Source organism: Notechis scutatus, chromosome 1 (genome assembly GCF_049901735.1).
Source record: "Notechis scutatus isolate UNSWTSFEM ecotype Mainland chromosome 1, rNotScu1.2, whole genome shotgun sequence".
NCBI lineage: Eukaryota > Metazoa > Chordata > Lepidosauria > Squamata > Elapidae > Notechis > Notechis scutatus.
The window spans coordinates 94,535,442-94,557,094 of NC_142009.1; the positions used below are offsets into that span (position 1 = coordinate 94,535,442).

Consider the following 21,653-nt stretch of genomic DNA (forward strand, 5'->3'; position numbering starts at 1 on the left):
TCTTTCCTTTATCATGGCTACATAACTGCCAAAGTCAGTGAACTCCCTGTGCACTTCAAAATTACATTGCACTTTAAATCCCTTGTGTGTTTAGAGGTTTCATCGTTTGCCAACATATCAAATTTTGTAGTATGCACATGTGTTCATTTTTCAATTCACTATGGACAAGGGGACATGCAGTGTTGCTTGATGGCTAAACCCATAGATTTTAAGAGTCCGGGCATTCTTTATGCAAACAATGAGAGATGTCTGTCAATCTATTGTTCTTTTCTGAAGATATCCCTCTTCATTAAAAAAAAAGTATCACAAAATGCTTTACAAAAGTTAATATAGCAACACAATTACACATTTCTCCCCCTCTGCATTACCTGAATAGGAAACTGACGTTGGGTCTTTTGATATTTATAAATGCTATTATTCTATATGCTTTTTAGGAGATTTGCATCCCATACATAACAGACAAACTTGTTACATAAAATAATAATTGATCTACAGGAGTTCCCAGAATAGAGTTCATCATACTACTTTTAACATGTGTACCTATTTTGTTTGATGTCTGTGGAGCTTTTCAATAATCCAGATCATGGTTGTCCCAAAGGTGCTTTTCAAAAGGCAACTGAACTTTCTTGATGTTTTGTTTTTCTTGAAGACGTTTCACTTCTCATCCAAGTAACTTCTTGGGTGAGAAGTGAAATATCTTCAAAGAAAAACATCCCAAGAAAATGCAGTTGCTTTTCAAAAAGCATTTTTGGAACTAACTTTGTTAGCTTTTCTTAAGCTATTGTATCTTGCATTTTAAGCATTTTAAGAGCTTCCTATAGGAAGGATTTTTTGATATGATAAAAAACAAACATTACCATAAAGATCCTAAGTTTTCTATATATGGAGTTAAAGCATTATTCTTTCCCTTCCCTTCTCACCTCATTCAAACCAGATGAAGTGCTTAACGAGACACAACTTTCTTCCTTGAAAGGGAAGCAGGCTCTGTGGGGGAAAACGTTGAGCTCCAAATGTATTAAACAAGATACTGTCTGTAATTCTTTTCTGCTATATTTATAGACTTCTACCTATTGCCTTCCTGAAGTCTTCTTTCAACTTTACAGTAAACAAATGCTTTTGAATTAAGAATGACAATTTTGTGAGTTAAACGCTTCAAAATTCCATGATATTAGTTTTAGAAATGAAATTTAAAAGTTCTTGCCTCAGGCAAGGTGAGTTATGAAACACTGAGACTTGTCATTTAATCTCAATTTTCTGAGAGCAAACAGTTATTGTCAAGCAACAAAATCCGGAATTAATGGTTCTTTTTTTGATGGAAATGCTGACAAACTCTGAGTTGTAGGTGTGCTGCCATAATAACAACAGTCTGTGAATTTCTTGTTCATTTGTCAGTGGAAAGCATGGAAGGATCGTGTGTGACATTTCTTGATGGGGATTCAGAGATGATGCTGAAAATCCCATCAGCTGCCTAATATTCAAACTGTGCAAACCATGGTTGGGGACAACCTGCTGGGACATGGGGGTATATTGAGATCTCTTTGGTACTTTAGACTTAGAAATGCACCAGAATTGCATTCATCTGATATTGCACATTGATAACAGATCATTAAGTTGAAATACACAAAAATAGGAGCCTGCCTGCTCATACTACTCCATGGGCTAAGGGTGGTTTTCCCCTGCAGATAAAGATCCACTGATACAAAGTTAAATGTGGTGTGGCCCACCCATGTAATCTGTCTTCCTTGATTTACTTGGAAACAGATTATGCAGGTAAAATAAGCAGTGTAAACATTATTACAAAAGAATTGTTGGTTATTTGTTTCATATAATAATCCCAAGGTAAAGAATACTTTTTTCTGGCATTCTATTTCTGGCATGCATTCCAATAATATTTCCACCCTTATATTTTATATTTTATTTCCAAGGATAATCCCTTTGAGATTTTCTAATCTCAAAGGTTTTCTCCAATATTAGTTTCTGTAATTAGATCACCAAAGTGGCTCTCTTCCTTATTTAGTTGATCTGAATAGGACAATTATGTTCATAACACCTCTCTTAAGAAGATGGGATATTGACTCTTAAAGAACACGCTATTTGGAAACTTTCCTCTATTTTTTGGTTCTTTTTTTATTCTGTTTTTTGAAGTTGAAAAGAAATAATTAGCTTCAAAGTTGATTCTGTATAATTCTAGTCCAAACAATAGCCCAGATCTTATTCCATTTCAATTATATTATTGTGATCATCATCATTTGCATACTGTCCTTTTTCCCAGGGTATCCAGAGCAATATTTTAAAAACCCAATGCAAATATTATTCTAAATAGAGCAAATATTAGCTTAAATAAATTAAAACAGACAAATTAGAGCAAAGCCTATATAGATGCTTGTGAAATTTATCAGATATTTTAGCATTCAGAATCTAGACTCATGAATAGAAGAGAACCTTGGATAGTTCATTTTTCATAACAAAATTCCTTTATTTTTGCAGTCATGATTTACAGATAAAAGGTTACATCAGTCCTACTAACATCCCTTATTAGGGTTAGTTTAAGATTTATCTTTTCAGTCCCTATTTCCTCAAGCAAAAGTTTTACCATGTTTAGATTTGTTTTTTTACAAAATCTTTTTAAGGTACTAAATTGTTTAGTTGATCATAAGATTTGGTGTTTGCTGCAGTTTGCTCTCTGGCTTCAGCCCAAAGCTTATGCACTAAGTATTGAATTGGCCTTTTGAATTGAATTGAACATTTCATATTAGATGCAGATTTGTAGTTTACAAGTGGAATTTGCAGTTCAAAGTAAAATATGAAAACTATTCAGATCTAAACCTATAAATGGTGCTGGAAAGGTGCAACAAGAATCTGGGAACATGGGTCAATCAATCAAATTATCACCCTTGTTTAAGAGAAAGAGATTTTGAAAAAAAATGGCAGTGGGCTTGCACCTATAGAAGTAATAGCTGGATTAAGGAATGTTTTGGCTATGCTGACCTGTACTGGAACAGCCATTTTAGCCTGTGCTTAGTCTTTCTGCTATTCTGCACATTAAACATTAGATCTGCTAATGGTCTCAGCATAGGTCTATAAGTATTTTCTACAGGGTAGTCCCAAGGGTCTGTATTGCATAGTTGTTCTGTATCTACCACTACTGAAATTTGTTGTACAGGTAAAATGTGTAAGAACACAATATCTCTCACTCTTCTCTGAGGGGCACAGGCATATAGTATTGTTTTCAAAAGACCATTTCTTTGTGGTCAGTTCAAATTAAAACTGGCAATTTCTATTGATTTTTTCCCCCAATGGTTACTAAAACTATTTTTTTAGAAAACACCTAAAATCAATAGAAATTGGGCTTAAATTATTTTTTATTGAGTTTCATATATCAAACCTTGTTATTCTTTTAAGAATTTTAACTTGCTATCATTACAGAAGTTTTTTTAATTGATATTGATATTAAGTAAAATGATTTTTACAAATCAGCTGAAGAGGTGTATAATCTCTCTGTCCACAGGGTTGTACAGTTCAGTGTGGTTTTAGAGCTAATATATCCACTAAGGTCCCTCCACATAGTGATGCTTGTCTCCACTGAGCCAGTTTTCACATAAAATGTGAAGCATAATGAAAAAAATGGTTTATGCAGCTTTCAAAAGAAAGAGATTCAAACTACAGGAATGAGAATACATACATACATCGTACATGAGAATGGGGCTCCTGAATTCTAACGTTTACAAATAGTTTAATTGTCAAGTAGTTTAATATAGTTACATTTTTTCAGAACTATATACTAAAAAAATGCTGGTTCTTCCAGTGACAGTTGAAATCAGAAAGTTGAGGTATCATTTGTCCAATTTGCTACCTAAGAAAGGGAAACTTCTCTTAAAAGAGTTGAGCTATTTTATCATAGTGGCTGGTTTCTGCACAAGAGAGTCATGTTAATCCTGTAACCATAGAAGCTCCAGTATGTTTTTATGTAAGCCTTCATAACTTCTGAATGGATTGGCACACTTGTTTATGAATTAATTTAGAGAAGAACTAGCATCACCCATCATTACATAACATAGAACCCGACACTTCAGCATGTAGCATCACATAGGTTACCTGGATTTGGAAACTAAAAGTTGGGTCTGGTATAATACTAGGATGAGAGACCTGGGAAATAGCAGGGCTGTATGGTGGACTTAGAATTTGACAAACTTCTAGAAGAAGGAAAGAACAGGCCACTCCCATATGATTGCCAAGAAAATAGCATGAATATGTCCTGAAAATCAAACTGGTCCACTTCATAGTTTGACACCTTTAGTACTGATAAGTATTATTGACTTTGGGAAGAAAACATGAGGTTGAAGTTAAAAAACATGAAATTGAGCAGTATCTCAGCGATCTTGCCTGTAACTTCTGTCAGGGTGAGAATCAGATGTTGTCCTCTTAACAGTTTGACTTCGATCTCCCCTTGTGTCAAAGCACCGAGAGTATGATTTACAAGAGTAAAACTCAGCAAAAGCTAAGACCCAAACAGGTTGTTTTTTTCATTAAGCCTGTTTTTTCTATAGAACAACTGAGAACAACTGATATATCTGCTGCTTTATGGGCTCCATTTCCTGGTCAAGTTAAGAGTATGGTGGAAGCCAAGAACTGGCTTTTCTATTTTTTTTCCAAACTAAAAAAAAATCATAAATATTAATGATATATCCTGCCTTGATAATTACCACCACAATGTTGTATTTCTCCATATCAAATTATAGTGAATTTCAAGCCCTGAACACAGTAGTTTTGCATGCTGAATCATTGAATAGTTTGTAGTATTGTCTGTTGCATTCTGCTCTGCTTCATAATTAGCTGCATTTGGGAAAAAAAAGTATTCTCAACTGGTGTTGATATTGCCCTTTGTAAAATTGTAATGTGGTTGAGTTGTGATGATGGCATTGTGATTTTGAAAGAGAGTCAGAAGCAACTATGCTTTCTGTTTTATTAGAATCCTTCTGTTTTTAAGCATGTTTCAAGAAAGCTCAGCAAGAATTGTAACTTGGGGCAGTTTTGAGCTGGCAACGAGCATGTGGAAGAGAGAGTGCTGTTCTCTGATTTTGTCCAAAATTTTGCCATTCTCGCATTGTATTGTTAATTGGAAAGCATAAATCCCTTTTTCATGGCAAAAAGTGACCCCACCTCTGATTTAGCCTAGAATAAGTATTTCTTTTCAAGGTTTTTCTTTCTTTTTTTTTAAATTCAGAAGTGTACTGTAGGTTGTCTGTTAGTCAAAGGAAAATTCATGAAGAGGAGGGCTAAAATGCTTTGACATAAATCATATTTGGATACTGTGGCAAATTTTTTCAAAAAAGAAAACAACCCGCAAATCCCCCTTTTTTGCCTCTAGAAAGGGACGCAGCATTTTCACGATTAGATTCCAAACAGCTCCGTATCTTTTCTGTATTGTCTCTTTAAAATAATATATTTTTCTTCATGCTAAAGCTGTTTTATGTTACAGGTCCTTAAACCAATATTCTTTGAGGGTTTTTTTAAATATCTCAGAAATGGTTCTAATTAGTTTTATAGCAATGTCAGAGGGAACATGAATCCACACAATTACTTCTAAAAATTACAGTCTCACTGTATCTTATAAAGTTCCAGTCTGGAGTATCCAAGTACAAAGTTTAATCTAATTTGCCATGTGTCATTTAGACATATTTCAGTGGAATGCTTCTTACATAATCCTTTAGTCTTTTCCCAAACCCATTAAGGCTGACTGGAAACAACATGAAGAGTTAGAAATCAGAGTTGAATTAGTGCAGTGAGTACATTTACATGCCAAGCCATATGGAGTTTTATGAAGAGGAAATGAGCAGTGAGAAGCCTGAGGCTCATTCTCTCCTTTGTATGTCCTCTATACAGCTGGGAAATGTTTAGAACTTGCCCAACGGTTTTCTGGTACCCTCCGGTAAAACATCTAGTACTGTTGTAAACTAGAGCAGGGGTCCCCAAACTTGGCAAGTTTAAGACTTGTGGACTTCAACTCCCAGGATTCCTGAGCTAACATGACTGGAGGAAGAATTCTGGGAGTTGAAGTCCACAAGTCTTAAAGCTGTCAAGTTTGAAGACCCCTGAACTAGAGCATTGGCTGCTTTCATCAACCATTTTCTCAAAACACTTTTGGATGGTTTAAAACTAATTATGCAAACCAGTTATTTAGGCAACATGACAGGCTCCAGTTAAATAAAAGCAGAGACTTCCAGATTATTTATGGCATTACTGAAGGAGTGCAAAGTGCAAGTTTGAGATTACTAAAGCTTATTCCTGACCTTTCATTTATCTCCTGTGTCTGGCTTAGCAGGATCCATGAATGCAATCAATCTTTTCATGGGTAACATCAAACCACATACATACTAATATGTAGGTATAAGCACCTTGTCTTTTTTCCTTCTAACCCATTCTATTTAAATTATTGAGTTGTGACAAATTAAGTCTGAATAAGAAAGAGGATATATGTTTGGTATCCCTCCCAGCTTTTGTAAATTAACTTCAAATCATGCTTAATTGGTTATACATAAAGTAAAAATTGCACAGGGTGAAAAAGAAGGAATAGAAAAGCATAATCTGTATTGTAAATGGAAGTTTGTTTTTTACTTACATTACTTGAGTTTTTCCATTATTAGGAATAGGCAAGTCAAAACAAATAAATTGTAGCATTGTTCCAAAGTATCATATTCCTAGGTTTGTTAATGAAAAATGCATCATGGAACTATATTCTCAAAAACAGTATCTTCAGTCAATTCCATAGAGAAGTGGCTTGGTAAATTGGCATTAAAAAACAAGAGTAAGATTTAAAGTGACCTGTAACATCAGACAGTTTTAATGCATTGGCTTACCTTGTAAATGTTTTATGTCATGCTTCCCAATTTACTAAAGTAACGCGTGAAAACGAGAAATGCTAGTTTTTGGAATGTTGTATCTGATTTCTACTTTGCAGCACAAACAGCGATGCCCTGTGTTGGAGGACCAGTTGGTCGATTTGGTGGTATATGCCATGGAGCGCTCAGAGACGGAGGAGAAATTTGATGATGGTGGAACCAGCCAGTTGCTATGGCAGCATCTCTCCAGTCAGCTTATCTTCTTTGTACTTTTTCAGTTCGCAAGCTTCCCTCACATGGTCCTGTCTCTGCATCAGAAGGTAGGTTTTTTCAGTAGCGAGATCAAATGGATGACTATTTTTCAAGCTTTTAAAAACTCTCTCACATACACACATTATTGTATTTCACTGATCCTTCAGTTTTGGCACCTATTAGTTTGGTAAGTGGGTACCTAGAGATGTGACATTACATGCAAGCATTAGCAAAATGGTATCCCAACAATGGTTGTTTTAACAGTAAAAATTAACATTAGGTATTCATAGCAAGGACAGAGCTGGTCAGTAATGAAAAAATGCACAGGAAGTGTTTGGTACATCACCTAGTAACCGAAACCATCTGTGTTATTCAGACTGAATGATGTGGAACACAAAAACTGCTTCACTTTCCTCTTATGACATGAAATTGTCTTTTAGAAAGTTACCCTTCCTGTTTTGATAGACAAGCACCAGGGCTATTGAAAGCCCGTGAGAAAAAGCTGCACAAAGCACAGAAAACATATGCAAAACATATTTCAAGCCACTTTATTTTTCAGGCCTGTTTCAGAAACTGTTCTTGACTGTCTCTGCATATGTGTGCACTTTGCACAGCCCTAGAGATCCTACTTTGATAGATGTCTCTCTCTCTCTCTCTCTCAATATATCTGATTTTTGAAATTAGCTAGGATTTTTACAGGAAACAGATACCTTCGAGAATTTTTGAGCTGCCTAGAATCAAAACAGTTGGTGTTACCTCAGTGTTGGCAAATAACTTGTGGGGAAAAGCATCTTTGCATGTATCGTTTTTAGAAACTTGTGAGAGCTTACTTAGGAGTGCGTTTTTGATATTAATGGAGTTTGTTTGTTTGTCTTATAGTTGGCAGGACGAGGCCTGATCAAAGGCCGAGACCATTTGATGTGGGTATTATTACAGTTTATCTCGGGAAGCATTCAGAAAAATGCATTAGGTGACTTTCTTCCTGTTATGAAGCTCTTTGACCTCCTCTATCCTGAGAAGGAAGTGAGTCGCCATTTAAAATATTATTACTATTATTACTTATGGTTCACTTTTAACTGTATATCCAAGGGATAAAACCAATCCTTTTCTCACAGGGGATTATTTGGCAAAGGGGAGCCTGAAACTTCCTGGATATTGGGTATTGTTGGTCTAAAATCTCATCCTTTGAGGTTTTTATCTTATACTTTATTATAGATAACATCCATATAACATTGTGATCATTTCATTTGAGACTTGGATGACACTGTCCTCTGTAGGCAGAAGGTACAACTCTGTATAGCTTTCTGTATCTGTATTTAAAAGTTGTGTTGGATATGGTATCATTGTATTGAAAATGCAAGTTTATAGTCTGGGAAAGTTTATAAATCCAGGCTTAGTGCTAAATAATTTGGTTTCTTTATTGGCTTTTCCCAGCTATGCATCCTTTGTAATCCCACTAATTACTGTGATATTTCTTTCATATAATACCCTTTTTATAATGCTAAAAAGTATATACGTATATAATTATATACAATATTGACATGACACTTTTTTTTAAAAAACAAGTTTTATTTTCAAGACAAACAATACATAAATACACATAAACACAAAACATAAAAGCATAAAAAATCTCTTTTCTGAAAGTTGCTTAGTCCCGGGTTAAAACTCTTGGTACAGACACAAGTTCAGTTTCATATTCATTTTACATACCATTTCATATCTTATTAACATTTTCAATTTTCTATATAACTTCTCCTCTCCTTTAAATTTTCTCAATTTTTTTTTCCTCCTCTCAATTCATATCCTAATATTTATTATTCTTTGTCTGTTCTATTCCAGCCAATCATTTATTTTTCTTCTTTAAAAAAAAGAAGAAATACTTCTCCTGTACACTATATGGAGATGATGCCTTTATCTTTTTCCCTTATATTTATAGTAGCTAATATAAAATACATAACATACATTGGGATTCTGTCTGGTACATTCTAAAATTATACTATATTGTCAAAAATAATACAAATCTATTCATTAATATTGATATTCATTCATATCTTAGACGTTTAACTCATTACTTTTCAATTAAATCACATACTTTTATGAGAGCCCTATTTTCCATAATTATCCACCCCCCACATCACATATTATAGCTCAATATTTCATTGAAATGTTCCTCCTTCTTCTACTTCAAATCTCATTTCACAAAATTTTTTGCTAGTATACCATGTTCTAATCATTAATTTTAACAATCATTTATATCTTAAATATTTTATCCATTTCAATTGAATATTATGCCTTTGTGGGAACACTTATGCTTTCCACGATTATTACCCCCTACATCACAATCTTGAATCATATTTCATTACAGTACTCTCTTTTTCTTAACAAAAATTTCACTTATTTATGTTAGATATTTTATCACATTTTAAGCTACATATTATTTCTAATTTTCTATAATTACTTCTAAATACAGATATAAAAATGCAATCTTATGTACCTTTCTAGAATCCCATTAACAATAAGATCTATCCATTATCTCTGAAAAACTTTTGCTTCTTAATATCCTGCTCCCCACAATTAGAGCTTCTCATCCCTTCCTTTCTCCCTTGCTTCTTCTTCTCCTTGTCCTCTTTAACCCCTTGTCTCTCCACCTCCCTTTTATTCTGCTTTCCCCTTTCTGTTGTTTCTTAACATAATGTCCCTTTTTCACCTTATTCTTCTCTTTTTGGGCTGTTTTTTCAGATCTTAAAGACCTCTTTTCCTTTTTCTCTTGCTTTTTCCCGTCTCCAATCAAAGTCCTTTTTTCATCAAAGATGGCTTTTTCTTCTTCTTTGTCCCCATCATCCTCATTCTGTTTCGCATAAATATAAACCGCCATTTCTAAGTATTGAAAAATAGTGCCAAGTCCATCTTCCCCTCCTTGTTTTTCTCTTTCATATTTTTGATATATAAGTTCCAATCCATCCACAGGTGATGCCATTGTGTAGAGAAAAAGTTTTTCCAAACAACCACCCAGATGATTTAATCAGAAATAATTTCCAAAGGTTCCAAAATCACCAAACAATCCAAACAGACTGTTTCTTTTAAATACCTTCTTCTTCTTCACTTTTTCTTTCTGAGGTTAAAGTAATCACAAATCCTTTTCAAATATATTTTTTGGAAGTTTTAAACTCTTTGCAATTCTAGGCAATCTTCTCCTTATTTTCAAATTTTGCTCTGATTTTTTTTCACTCTCCCTTCCCACTCACAGCCAAAAAGATTTTTTTTTCCCCGCTGTCACTTTAGGAAGGAGAGTAGAACAAAGAGAAAAAAAAACTTTCCCCTTTAGGGTATTCGCAGCTTGTGGCTCTCACAAGGAACAATATATCCTTAACAGCTTTCAAGGTTCCAAATCACTTTCTCCCAGTCTTGTCCCGGTTAAAAGCACCTTTCACTTTCTCCAGCTTTCTCCCTCCTGCACTTGCTTACCCGGCCACAGCTTTCTTCGTGGCGGCCATTACTGATCGCCATTCCTCCGCCTCGGGAAAAGGGAGTTTAGCCAGCTGGGGAGGGGGTTTGCGGCACCCCCAAACCCCTTGCCGGATCCCCCCTGTCTTCAGCTGCCTCTACGGGGCAGCTATATCCCCCAGATCCAAATGGATCGGGGGAACCTTGGCGGCGAACGCAGCAGGGATCGCGCAGTCGCAAATCCCTGCCGCCGCCGAAGGCTAGCAAACCGGAAGTTTAATATTGACATGACACTTTTAAAGATATCATATGTAATGGGCATTATATGAGACTGTTTTTGAAAATGATTTACAACTTCAGATGTAATAGCCAGGTTCATACCTGAAAATGCCCATTATGGCAGCTGTTAGATTGTTGCTCCATGCAGGGAATGACAGAACAGAATACTTTTCACTGGTTAACTAAATTCACAAGAAATAAAGTGTTCATGTTTCTGGATGTGCTTCTTGTTTGACTACCTAGTAAAGCTAACAACATAGTTCAGTGGTCTGTTCCAAAGAGAAAAATCTAGATTGGAAAAAGGCTCTCAAAGATAAAGGAGGCAATCTGACACTTGGCAAAATTATGCAATCCTGATTGCATGGTCAAGTTGGGGGGAGGGGGAAGAGAAAACACAGAGGTGAGTATTATATTGAATTGGTTTGATACTTTAAGAAATAGTTACCTCAACAGGTACACAAGTTTCTGAAAATGTAGTTACTCTGTTTCTAAATTTTGATTCACCATATCTATTTGCTGAATAATAATGGAATATAATTTAACATCATTCATCTTTTTCCCTCAGTGCATTCCAGTGCCTGATATCAACAAACCGCAGTCAACTCATGCTTTTGCAATGACCTGTATCTGGATACATCTGAACAGAAAGGCTCATAGTGACAATTCTAAACTACAGATTCCAATTCCTCATTCTCTCAAGCTCCATCACGAGTAATTATGTTTAGTAAATAATGATCATCCTTTTCAATAATGATCATCCTGGAAATCTCTGAAAAGAGGGTGAACAATGGTACCCACCCAAAAGAAGTATATATTTTAACTTTTACATTAAATACATACCAAATCCTGTAACTGCAGAGCATCAGAAAATGCATGCTTAAAATCAGGAAACATAAAACCTGAATTTAAAAAAGACAACACAAGATAGCATTTGAAACCGGCATTGCAGTAAAATTTCAGGATGACATAATAGTCTTGATAGTTAAAAGTCCAATAAAATGGAACAATTCCTACTAAACAAAAGAAGGAAGGAAATAACCATCCTTGAGGTGCAGTGTCAAGGAAATTCAAGAATGAAGCTTATCTAATTTCCCAGAAGCTGTTCTGTGGTTTTTTTTATTACGAATAAATCATTTTATATAGTAAGGGCGACTTTTCTGCCCTATTTTGTTCAATTTTGTCAGGGTTTTAGTTTCATTTTATATCTTTTAAAAAAAAAGGTAAAATAAACATATTCAGCCTGGCAAAAGTTTGCTATGCCCATTTTACTTATTGGCAAGGTAGAGACATTGGGAAATTGCCGCTAAATTTTGGCATCTCCATTTAGACATGCTCTAATGGGCCTACCTGGGATTTAAGAGTTACTTCCCTATTTGCCTAAAGGTCAACTATGTAGAATTAGGCCATGTGGTAAGAGATGACTTGAGTAGGTGTTGCGCTAATTTATAATTCACTCCAAGTAGTGTCTGTCTTAGTCTGCAGAAAAAGTTGATGTCCCCATGATTCTTAACATACCATTAATTACATATATATATTTTGATGGCTAGTGTGTATCAGATCTTTTGTACAGGTTTCTCCTATTCATTTAAGTATCTTTCGGTGTCCAGGTTCTTGCAACAGAGTCTGAGGAATAAAAGTCTTCACATGAACGACTACAAGATCGCCTTGCTATGCAATGCTTATTCCACTAATTCAGAATGCTTTACGTTACCCATGGGTGTTCTGGTGGAAACTATTTATGGGAATGGCAACATGAGAATACCTCTCCCAGGAACCAACTGCATGGCCTCAGGCTCAATCACACCACTGCCAATGAACCTCTTGGACTCCCTCACAGTCCATGCCAAAATGAGGTAAAATATAATCAATAACAACAGTAGGTGCATTTGCCTGACATGTCAAAACCACTCTGGGTGTTTATTTTTTCAATTATTAAATTGAAATACCTTATAGAGGCCATAAGCTCTCCATGATTTCAACTGGAGCAGGTAATTAGCATGAATGTTTGGGCTCTCCTTAACCCTGGCCTTGCCAGCTGCTTCATGATTCTGATGGCTTCTTTGTGGTTAAGCATCTAGGCCTTAACTATAGTTTGAAACCCAACAAATAACTATGATTTTGAATTCTGTTAGTGCCAATCAAAATTGGTGGATTCTCTGTATTGTGACATTCTGAATTACAGAAGGGTTGCCAATCATAGCTGAGCTGTCATTGGAATACTAAGAAAATGATGTATACCTTCAGTGTTGTGTTACGCAAACATGACTGCTTTCCCTGAATCCCATAGTATTTCCTTGTTTTTAGAATTTGTTATTGGACATAATACCTTCTTCTTCTTCTTTTTTCCAGCCTTATTCATAGCATAGCCACCAGAGTAATAAAACTGGCCCATGCAAAGTCTAGCTTGGCATTAGCTCCAGCTCTTGTGGAAACATACAGTCGTCTGTTGGTTTATATGGAAATAGAATCCTTGGGCATCAAAGGTTTTATCAGTAAGAAAACTTCATTAATTAATATTCTTTTGGACTGCTAATTTTAATGATATAAATTCCAAACCGAATTGCTTAGAATAAGTAATTGCAATGATCTGTAGAATGTCCTTGAGAGACAGAAGGAGGAGGAGCCACAACAGTCAGATAAGAGACAGCTTAGTCTACAGAAGGAATGGGGGCACGGTAAACATATCAGAAAGGACCCCCCGCTAGTTTCTTGGACTAAAAAAGGCAAGGGGGTGAGGGAGAGATGTATTTTCAGATTTCAAGATTGATGTCAATCCTTCAAGCCAGTCCAGACAAGAAGATGAATTTAACATTATCTTAATTGTAAGGTTACAATAACAGGATCCTGCAAGAATTGTTTCGCCTAATGGCTTCTTTGCACATTATAGTATCAAAGAAATTTATTCCTTTGTTGTTGTTGTTACTTGCGAAGTCGTGTCTGACCCATCGCGACCCATGGACAATGTTCCTCCAGGCCTTCCTGTCCTCTACCAACCCCTGGAGTCCATTTAAGCTCATACCAACTGCTTCAGTGACTCCATCCAGCCACTTCAATCTCTGCTGCCCCCTTCTTCTTTTGCCCTCAATCGTTCCCAGCATTTAGCTCTTCTCCAGTAAGAAGAGTGTCAAAATAGTATCAAAGAAATCATTCCTTAACCTTAAGCAATAATCTAAAGAATATGGGGTATTATGTCTGATGGGAGACTCAGTCTCTCAGGAGAAAAGTTTGACTGTTCTTACATTAGTTGATATCAATTAATTTGTAACTTTCCAGAAATTGATTGATTACAGCCTCCACAATCTAACCACTGTGATATTCTTATTTGTATAGTAATAATATGCCTGTAAAAATGGGCCTCCTACCTTTCTGCTCCTCTGTTTAAGATTTTTCTGTATAGTGGTAGTATGTTACTGGAAAGAATATTGTGTTGAGAGTTGTTTGTAAATGTAAGAATCTGGGTGGATTTATGCTTCCAAGAAAACTGGCTCTCTTTAATTTTTTACTAGAAAATAATTGGCAGGATTTTTTTTTTTTCTCAGGTCAACTGCTGCCTACAGTTTTTAAGTCTCATGCTTGGGGAATCTTGCATACCCTGTTGGAGATGTTCAGCTATCGCATGCACCACATCCAACCTCATTACAGAGTCCAGCTACTTAGTAATCTTCATTCTCTAGCTGCCTTTCCACAGACCAATCAAAACCAGCTTCATTTGTGGTAACAGTATTTTCAGCAAATCATCATTTTTGCTTTAGAGACAGTAAGCTTTTCAGGAAATCATAGAAGAATAAAACGGAACAAAATCCATGCATTTAAGTTATGACCGTCCTGCTAATTTGTACAAAATTGGAGTTTCTGGGGGGGGAAATGTTGATAGCAGTCCATATAGACTTGGATATTAGTGTGCCTGCTGCCCACTGCCTATGATTTAGGAAACATAAAGGATTCAGTGAGGAAGGTAGTTGTATTGCACTGGAAGTCAGCGGGTAATGGTCAACACTTGCTTAGAGTTAAATGATGGTGAGCAGTACTCAAGAGGGATTGAGCTTAGTTCCCTTGTGGCTATGTAGGGATTCAAGGCTGATTCCCTTTTCACTCTGCTCCTAGATTCTGCCATTCTTTCTGTTATAGCTTTACAAATCAGAACAAACTTGAGAGTGATGGAGTTTGAATTTCTTTTCCACCTTCATTTTTTGGGATTTGTGTAAGATTGAGTACTTAAAAAGGGTGTGGGGAGTTGAACAAACCAAGTTCATTTAAACAACACCAACCCATATTAATGATCGATTCAAAAGGCTATGCATCACATTATAGGAAAAGATTCAAGATCTCGTTTTGAGTTTTAGCAATTAATGATTTTAAGCATTCTTCTGGATTTCAATGTAGTACATACATTGAAATAATAACTGAGTTACCTGTGAACAGTACAATTGTGGTTTAATTAAGCCACCACTTTACTATTTTTAGTTGCAACTCCTGGTCAAGAACTTAAGCCTCAGTTGCAATTCTGATTCCTGATTTTAACATCCGTTCCAATTTCATCTGGTGATTTAATTGAATAATAGGCTTAAGATCCAAGGAAGGAGGTGAGGAGACAGGCAAACATTTTGTTCTCTTCTTCTGGACTGTGATTTAGTAAGCACTTATTTTGAGAAATAAACTCAGTCATTCAGATTCACAGATACATTCTGGATTTCCTTCATTAAGATAGCCCTTGGGTTTTGGGGGGGGAGGTTATTATAAGGGGTGGCCTTTGTTTTTGGGATGAGATAGAATCAACTTTCCATTTCATCTTCAAAGTAGCACTGTCTTGGGGGTGGTTGCTTTATTGTTTGATAAATTGTGCCTTTTCATTTTATCTGACCCCTGCAGATTCTAGTTTTAAAAATGTATCCATGAATTAAATTTGGATCGTTTCAAGCAATATGTATCTGAAATTAATTAGTTTGTAATTTTAGTTAGACATTAAAATATTTACTGCCAAAGAGTACATTTTACTTGCAGCATTTCTGTCATGCTAAACTACTTGAAATATACATGTATATCCTGAAAATACTAGATGACAATTAAAAAAAAAATAAGGTTACAATTCCAAATAATACTGGATTGATTACATCTCCTGTTTATTTATTTGATGTAACGGCCTTCAAGAATCCATGCCTTCCACCAATCTATAACTTGACCACGTGGGAGGTCTTTATGGCTTGTGCAATTTTAGAATTCAATTCATTGAAATCAGGTGTTTTCTACTTCAATTTTCTGTAATTAGCATAACATATCCTGAAGAGTGTATTCTTTTTATAGCGTGGAAAGCACCGCCCTGCGGCTGATTACTGCCTTAGGCAGCTCCGAAGTCCAGCCACAATTTACTCGATTCCTTAATGAGCCCAAAACTGTACTTTCAGCCGAATCGGAGGAACTTAACAGAGCGCTCATTTTGACTCTAGCAAGAGCAACGCACGTCACAGGTAACAATTCCAGATTGTCATGGATTTTACTTAGAAAATAGAAATGGTTAGAACTGTGCTATCGTTTTAAAAGTATCTTAAATGTTGTCATTTTTGATTTACTTGTACTGTTAGACTTCTCAAATTGTACATGCAGATGTTTTACTTTGATGTAACATGTAGATTCTAGTGTAGGATAATAATTCCGTTTAGAAATTGTATGAAGTCCATTCCCTTTGCAGCGACTTCAGGAATAAGTTGGCTTGATCAGTGCAGTTCTGACCACAATGACCATGTGATAGCATTAGGACTTGGACTGTTCACAGATTGAGTAATCATTTAAGAAAGCTTAGCAGAAATGAAAAACTGTGACTAAAAGCAACTGAAACAGAATTACTATAGGATGATAGTATTTGTTAATCCCGTTGTGTTTGCTTTCATTTTTTGAATAGTCCGTTACGTTTATCTTTCTGTTTTAGATTTCTTCACAGGTTCCGATTCCATTCAGGGGACTTGGTGCAAAGATATCCTGCAAACCATCATGAGCTTTACTCCCCATAACTGGGCAACCCATACTTTGAGTTGTTTCCCAGCTCCTCTGCAGGTAATAGTTTAGCTTAAATTGGTCTTATCTCAATCTTGGTAAGTTTTAAGACGTGTGGACCTCAACTCTCAGATTCCCCAGCCGATTTCTGAGAGTTGGAAGCTCATATATTTTAAGTCTGCAAAGGTTGAGTAGCATTGGGTTCAATAATCTACATCATGAAAGATGGTAATGATATTCTTGTGTAAAATTTGCTTTGAGCTAAATATTGTTTCCATCTATTGTGATTGTTTTTCTGTTTCTTCCTCTATTTCTACATTAACCTCATCTTTTTAGAAATCTGTACAAAAACCCCTGCCTTTGTTACAAAATGCACCTTTATAAACGTGCTCTCTTGTCATTAACTTTGAATTCCATTACAAGGTTTTATAAGGTTCAATTTCTTAATGATAAGAGACAATCATATAATCTTATAAGTTTCAATCTTATAATTGCACTGAACTGAAATATCAATATCATCTTCAGGCGCTCCAGTTCAGACGACTGCTTAAAAAAAGATATATCATGATGGGTTTTGTATATTTCTGTTGTAGAGTTCTTCTTAGTTTTAAATGTTTTTAACGTATTAAGAGTTTTAAAGCACATGCACACACAAACACAAAAACACACTAACGATTGATTATATTCCACAAGTCAGCATTGACTCTTAGCAATTATCTAAGAGGATGTCAGATTTATGTTTATCTTTGTCCATCAAGATGAAAGTTAGAATTAAAGTGTCCAAAATGGAATTTGGTAAAATTGTGCCATAGATAGGGAAGAGAATTGGTCATAATTAAGCCCCCTAGTGGGACAATTAAATTATCCTACTGGAGTGACATGAAGTTTGTTTTAGTGACTACTAACTTGTTTTACTTCAGGCATTCTTCAAACAGAACAATGTGCCTCAAGAGAGCCGGTTTAATCTAAAAAAAAATGTGGAAGAGGAATATCGAAAGTGGAAATCCATGTCAATTGAAAATGATATCATCACCCATTTTTCTATGCAAGGCTCCCCTCCTCTCTTCCTTTGTCTCCTCTGGAAGATGCTCTTAGAAACCGATCATATTAACCAGATTGGTTATCGGTATGTTTAAAAAGATTTGATTATTGTTTATACCATGGCACTATAAAGCAAAATGGAATAATATTTGGGATGCTGTAAACCTACAGGCCATTTTGTGCATAGTGGCCATTCATTTGAAATAACACCCATTTTGTTTTCTAAAGTTTGCAAAATGCTAGATTGCACAGGAACAAGTTTGGGGGGCGCTTTTCTTGTAATGCATTACAGGTAGGTCTCGGCTTACAATCGTTCATTTAGTGATCTCTCAAAGTTACAGTGGCACTGAAAAAAAATGACTTATTAACATTTTTCATACTTACAACCGTTGCAGCATTTCTGTGGTCACGTGATCAAAATTTGGCCACTTAGCAATTGGCATGTATGTATATATGTATGTACTGGTATGTAAAGAATAAAATACAAACATATGAAAGCAAATAATAGTACACAGCGCTGAGGAAAAGGGGAAAGAAAAGTGAGGAGAGGAGGAAGAAAAGAAAAAGAATTTGGCAGCACATATACCAAAATTGGAATGATGCATAGCATGACCCCTGGGCAATTGGCATATATTTATGACGGTTGCAGTGTGCCTGGGTCACGTGAGCACCTTTTGCAACCTTCTGACAAGCAACGTCAATGGAGAAGCCAGATTCACATAACAACCGTGTTACTAACTTAACAACTGAAGTGATTCACTTAACAGTTGTGTCAACAAAGGTTTTTAAATGAGGCAAATTTCAACAACTGTCTTGCTTGGCAACAGAAATTTTGAGCTCCAATGTGGTTGTACGTCAAGGATTACCTGCAATCAAATGTATTACATAGCTTGTGAGTCATATGATAAAAGTCACTTTTATATCCGGTAACTTTCACTGCAGAGCAACACAAATGGGCTTCTGCCAGCAGCCCTGAAAAAAAAATCCATTTAAATGTCAAAGAATCTAGATTCTCCTCTCCATTGTACAATATTTCATCAAATCTGGTTTATTCATGCAGTTTCAATATGTAGAACAGGCCTGTCAAACTGGTGCCCAGGCAGGCCATGTCCATCCCAGCTCCGCAAAGGCAAAAAACATTGTGATATGTCATGGTATGGCCCGCGAAGCGATTGGGTTTGACACCCCTGATGTAGAACCTTCCAAGAACGGAACTTTGAAAGTTGCTTGCTTGATAACATAGTCTTTTTTTGGTGGGGGAGCAGGGGAAGGGAGGAGAAGGAAATTGGTTTTGTGATGACTCGGGACGTGGCACAAAAGCAACAAAGTCCCAAAAGTAGGTAAAGTCCCTTTAATACCTCCAACTTGGCCCCCAATGTCCAGTTATCATCAGCTGGAGAAAAAACTCTCCCAAGAACAGTTTTTAAAGGGAAGAAATTCAGTCTAAACCCAAAGTACATGTAGATTATAAATAAAAACCAACACACCACGCTGCAGCAATTAACGAGACAGGGCAGGATAAGGAATTTTAGACTTCAAAAGATGACACACACACATTTGGGAGGACTCCGGAACCCTGATAAGACTTGACAAACAAAGATAATTCACACTTTGCTTCCAGCAAGGTACTGTGCGCAAATGCCCTTTTTAAATCCTATTTTCCCAGCTGCAGCTAATGAAGGGAATCAGGGCCCTTTTCTCCCCCATAGCTCACGTTGCTCCCTTCTCCGTTCCTCCCTGCATGCCCTTGGATGAAGAGGAAGTGGCCTTGGGTCTTCCTCTGAAGGCCCAGCCGGACTGTGCCCTTCCCCAGGTTCTTCCATAGCCTCCAGAGTCACATTCCCACTCCCTGTCAGCTGCTTGACTTCCCCTCGGAATCAGATTCCAACAGGGACATGACAGATTTTCATATTATTTGATTAACACCGCTGTACTTCTCTGTCCTATTTTAGAGTATTAGAAAGAATTGGAGCCAGAGCCCTGGTTGCTCATGTTAGGACATTTGCAGATTTCTTGGTCTATGAATTTTCTACCTCAGCTGGAGGCCAGCAGCTCAACAAATGTATTGAAATTCTGAATGACATGGTGTGGAAGTACAACATTGTGACATTGGATCGGTTGATATTGTGTTTGGTAAGGAATGCTGAGGCAGAAGTTGCCATTATTTGTTCAGAGATTAATTGGATATCACGATCACAATATTGTCTCAATTTGCTTTCAAAGACTTTGCAAAATTTCTTGAATCCAAAAACCGCTGCTAAAATATAACTGATTGAAAATGGGAAAGAGGATCCTAATGTTAATCATGGAACAGTAGACATTCAAAGATAAGCTGATGAGAACCAGTTAGGGCTAAGCAATACAGCGTTGCTGTACAAGCAGGCAATTAATTTTGGTAACAGTCATAGAGGCTTCTGTAAGTGTTGGTTTCTTCACCTCACTTCCTCAACTAGATCTGAAGGGTGTTGGTAACATATTTTTATACATGATTTTGGAAGGATTGAAATTAGTTCAAGTATTAATGTCAGTGGATTATCGTCTCTTGTAGAAAGGCTGTTTGATTCTTTGAATGGTATTGAAAAAGTAATTTTAGAATTCCTTTCAACCACAATAAAGTGCATTCTTAAGAAACCCTAGTTTTCTTCTTTTCAGCTCAAAAAATGTGGGAAGTTTCATATTTAACTGGATTTCGAATTTTTTTTTTTTACTTGAGCTATACTCCAGAGAAACTAGAAATATTCCTGTAGGTATTTTGTAGCTCTGTTTTATAGTTCAACTTTGATTCATTTTTAAATTGTTATTATTTAAGGCAATGCGCAGCCATGAAGGCAATGAAGCCCAAGTGTGCTATTTCATTATCCAATTGCTCCTACTGAAACCCAATGACTTCCGAAACAGAGTGAGTGATTTTGTGAAGGAGAACTCCCCTGAGCATTGGCTACAGAATGACTGGCATACAAAGCATATGAGCTATCACAAGGTACTTCTGGTTTTCTTCTTAATTGCCCTAAATAGCAGTGCTTCTACAACAAACAAATACTCAACTTTGGCAGAAGATCATCTTGTTAGTGAATCACTAACAGAGGTGGAATTCAGCAGGTTCTGACCAGTTCTGGAGAACCAGTAGCGGAAATTTTGAGTAGTTTGTAGAACCGACAAATTCCATCTTTGACTGGAGATTTTCCAGTATCCTTCCCCTGCCATGTCCAACAAGCTATGCCCACAGAACCAGTAGTAAAAAAATTTGAATCCCACCACTGTTAGGGATGCAACACATTTGAAGTGATAACTAGGATTGATGTACCCTTTTTTTGGGGGGGGGGCTACTGATCATAGCTGGCTGGGGAATTCTCGGAATTGAAATCCACAGGTATTAAAATTGCCAAGGTTGAACACCTGTGATCAATATGTTTTGAAAACTCAACTTGTGCCGGTTATTTTCCTATTAAAATATGGATGTAAAGTATAAGAGGAAAATCTTATTCAAATGTGGGAGGGAAATAGAACGTCAGTAATGAAAGCTTATTAAATCAAGGCAAAATTAAACAAATGTAATTTTTTCCCCCTCAGAAATACCCTGAAAAGCTGTACTTTGAAGGGTTAGCAGAGCAAGTCAATCCCCCTGTTCAAATCCAGCAACAGTATTTACCAATTTATTTTGGGAATGTTTGCCTCCGCTTCCTGCCAGTGTTTGACATTGTGATTCACAGATTTCTGGAACTTCTACCAGTATCCAAATCCTTGGAGACCCTTCTAGATCACTTAGGAGGCTTGTACAAATTTCATGGTGAGTTCTAAGGGAAGCTTGTT

The 21,653-nt window shown here is 36.3% G+C and overlaps 1 protein-coding gene across 2 annotated transcripts in view; it reads left to right on the top strand.

The window, feature by feature from the left end:
* MED23 (mediator complex subunit 23) overlaps positions 1 to 21,653 on the top strand; it is a 55,040-nt gene that overhangs the window by 24,127 nt on the left and 9,260 nt on the right. For both annotated transcript variants that reach the window (XM_026666108.2, XM_026666109.2), the window contains 12 exons: positions 6,959 to 7,159; positions 7,971 to 8,114; positions 11,380 to 11,525; positions 12,422 to 12,667; positions 13,164 to 13,306; positions 14,354 to 14,528; positions 16,116 to 16,279; positions 16,738 to 16,862; positions 17,723 to 17,928; positions 19,796 to 19,976; positions 20,653 to 20,823; positions 21,414 to 21,630. In XM_026666108.2, the coding sequence (XP_026521893.1) occupies positions 6,959 to 7,159; positions 7,971 to 8,114; positions 11,380 to 11,525; positions 12,422 to 12,667; positions 13,164 to 13,306; positions 14,354 to 14,528; positions 16,116 to 16,279; positions 16,738 to 16,862; positions 17,723 to 17,928; positions 19,796 to 19,976; positions 20,653 to 20,823; positions 21,414 to 21,630 (2,119 nt within the window). The remainder of the gene's footprint in view (positions 1 to 6,958; positions 7,160 to 7,970; positions 8,115 to 11,379; positions 11,526 to 12,421; positions 12,668 to 13,163; positions 13,307 to 14,353; positions 14,529 to 16,115; positions 16,280 to 16,737; positions 16,863 to 17,722; positions 17,929 to 19,795; positions 19,977 to 20,652; positions 20,824 to 21,413; positions 21,631 to 21,653) is intronic.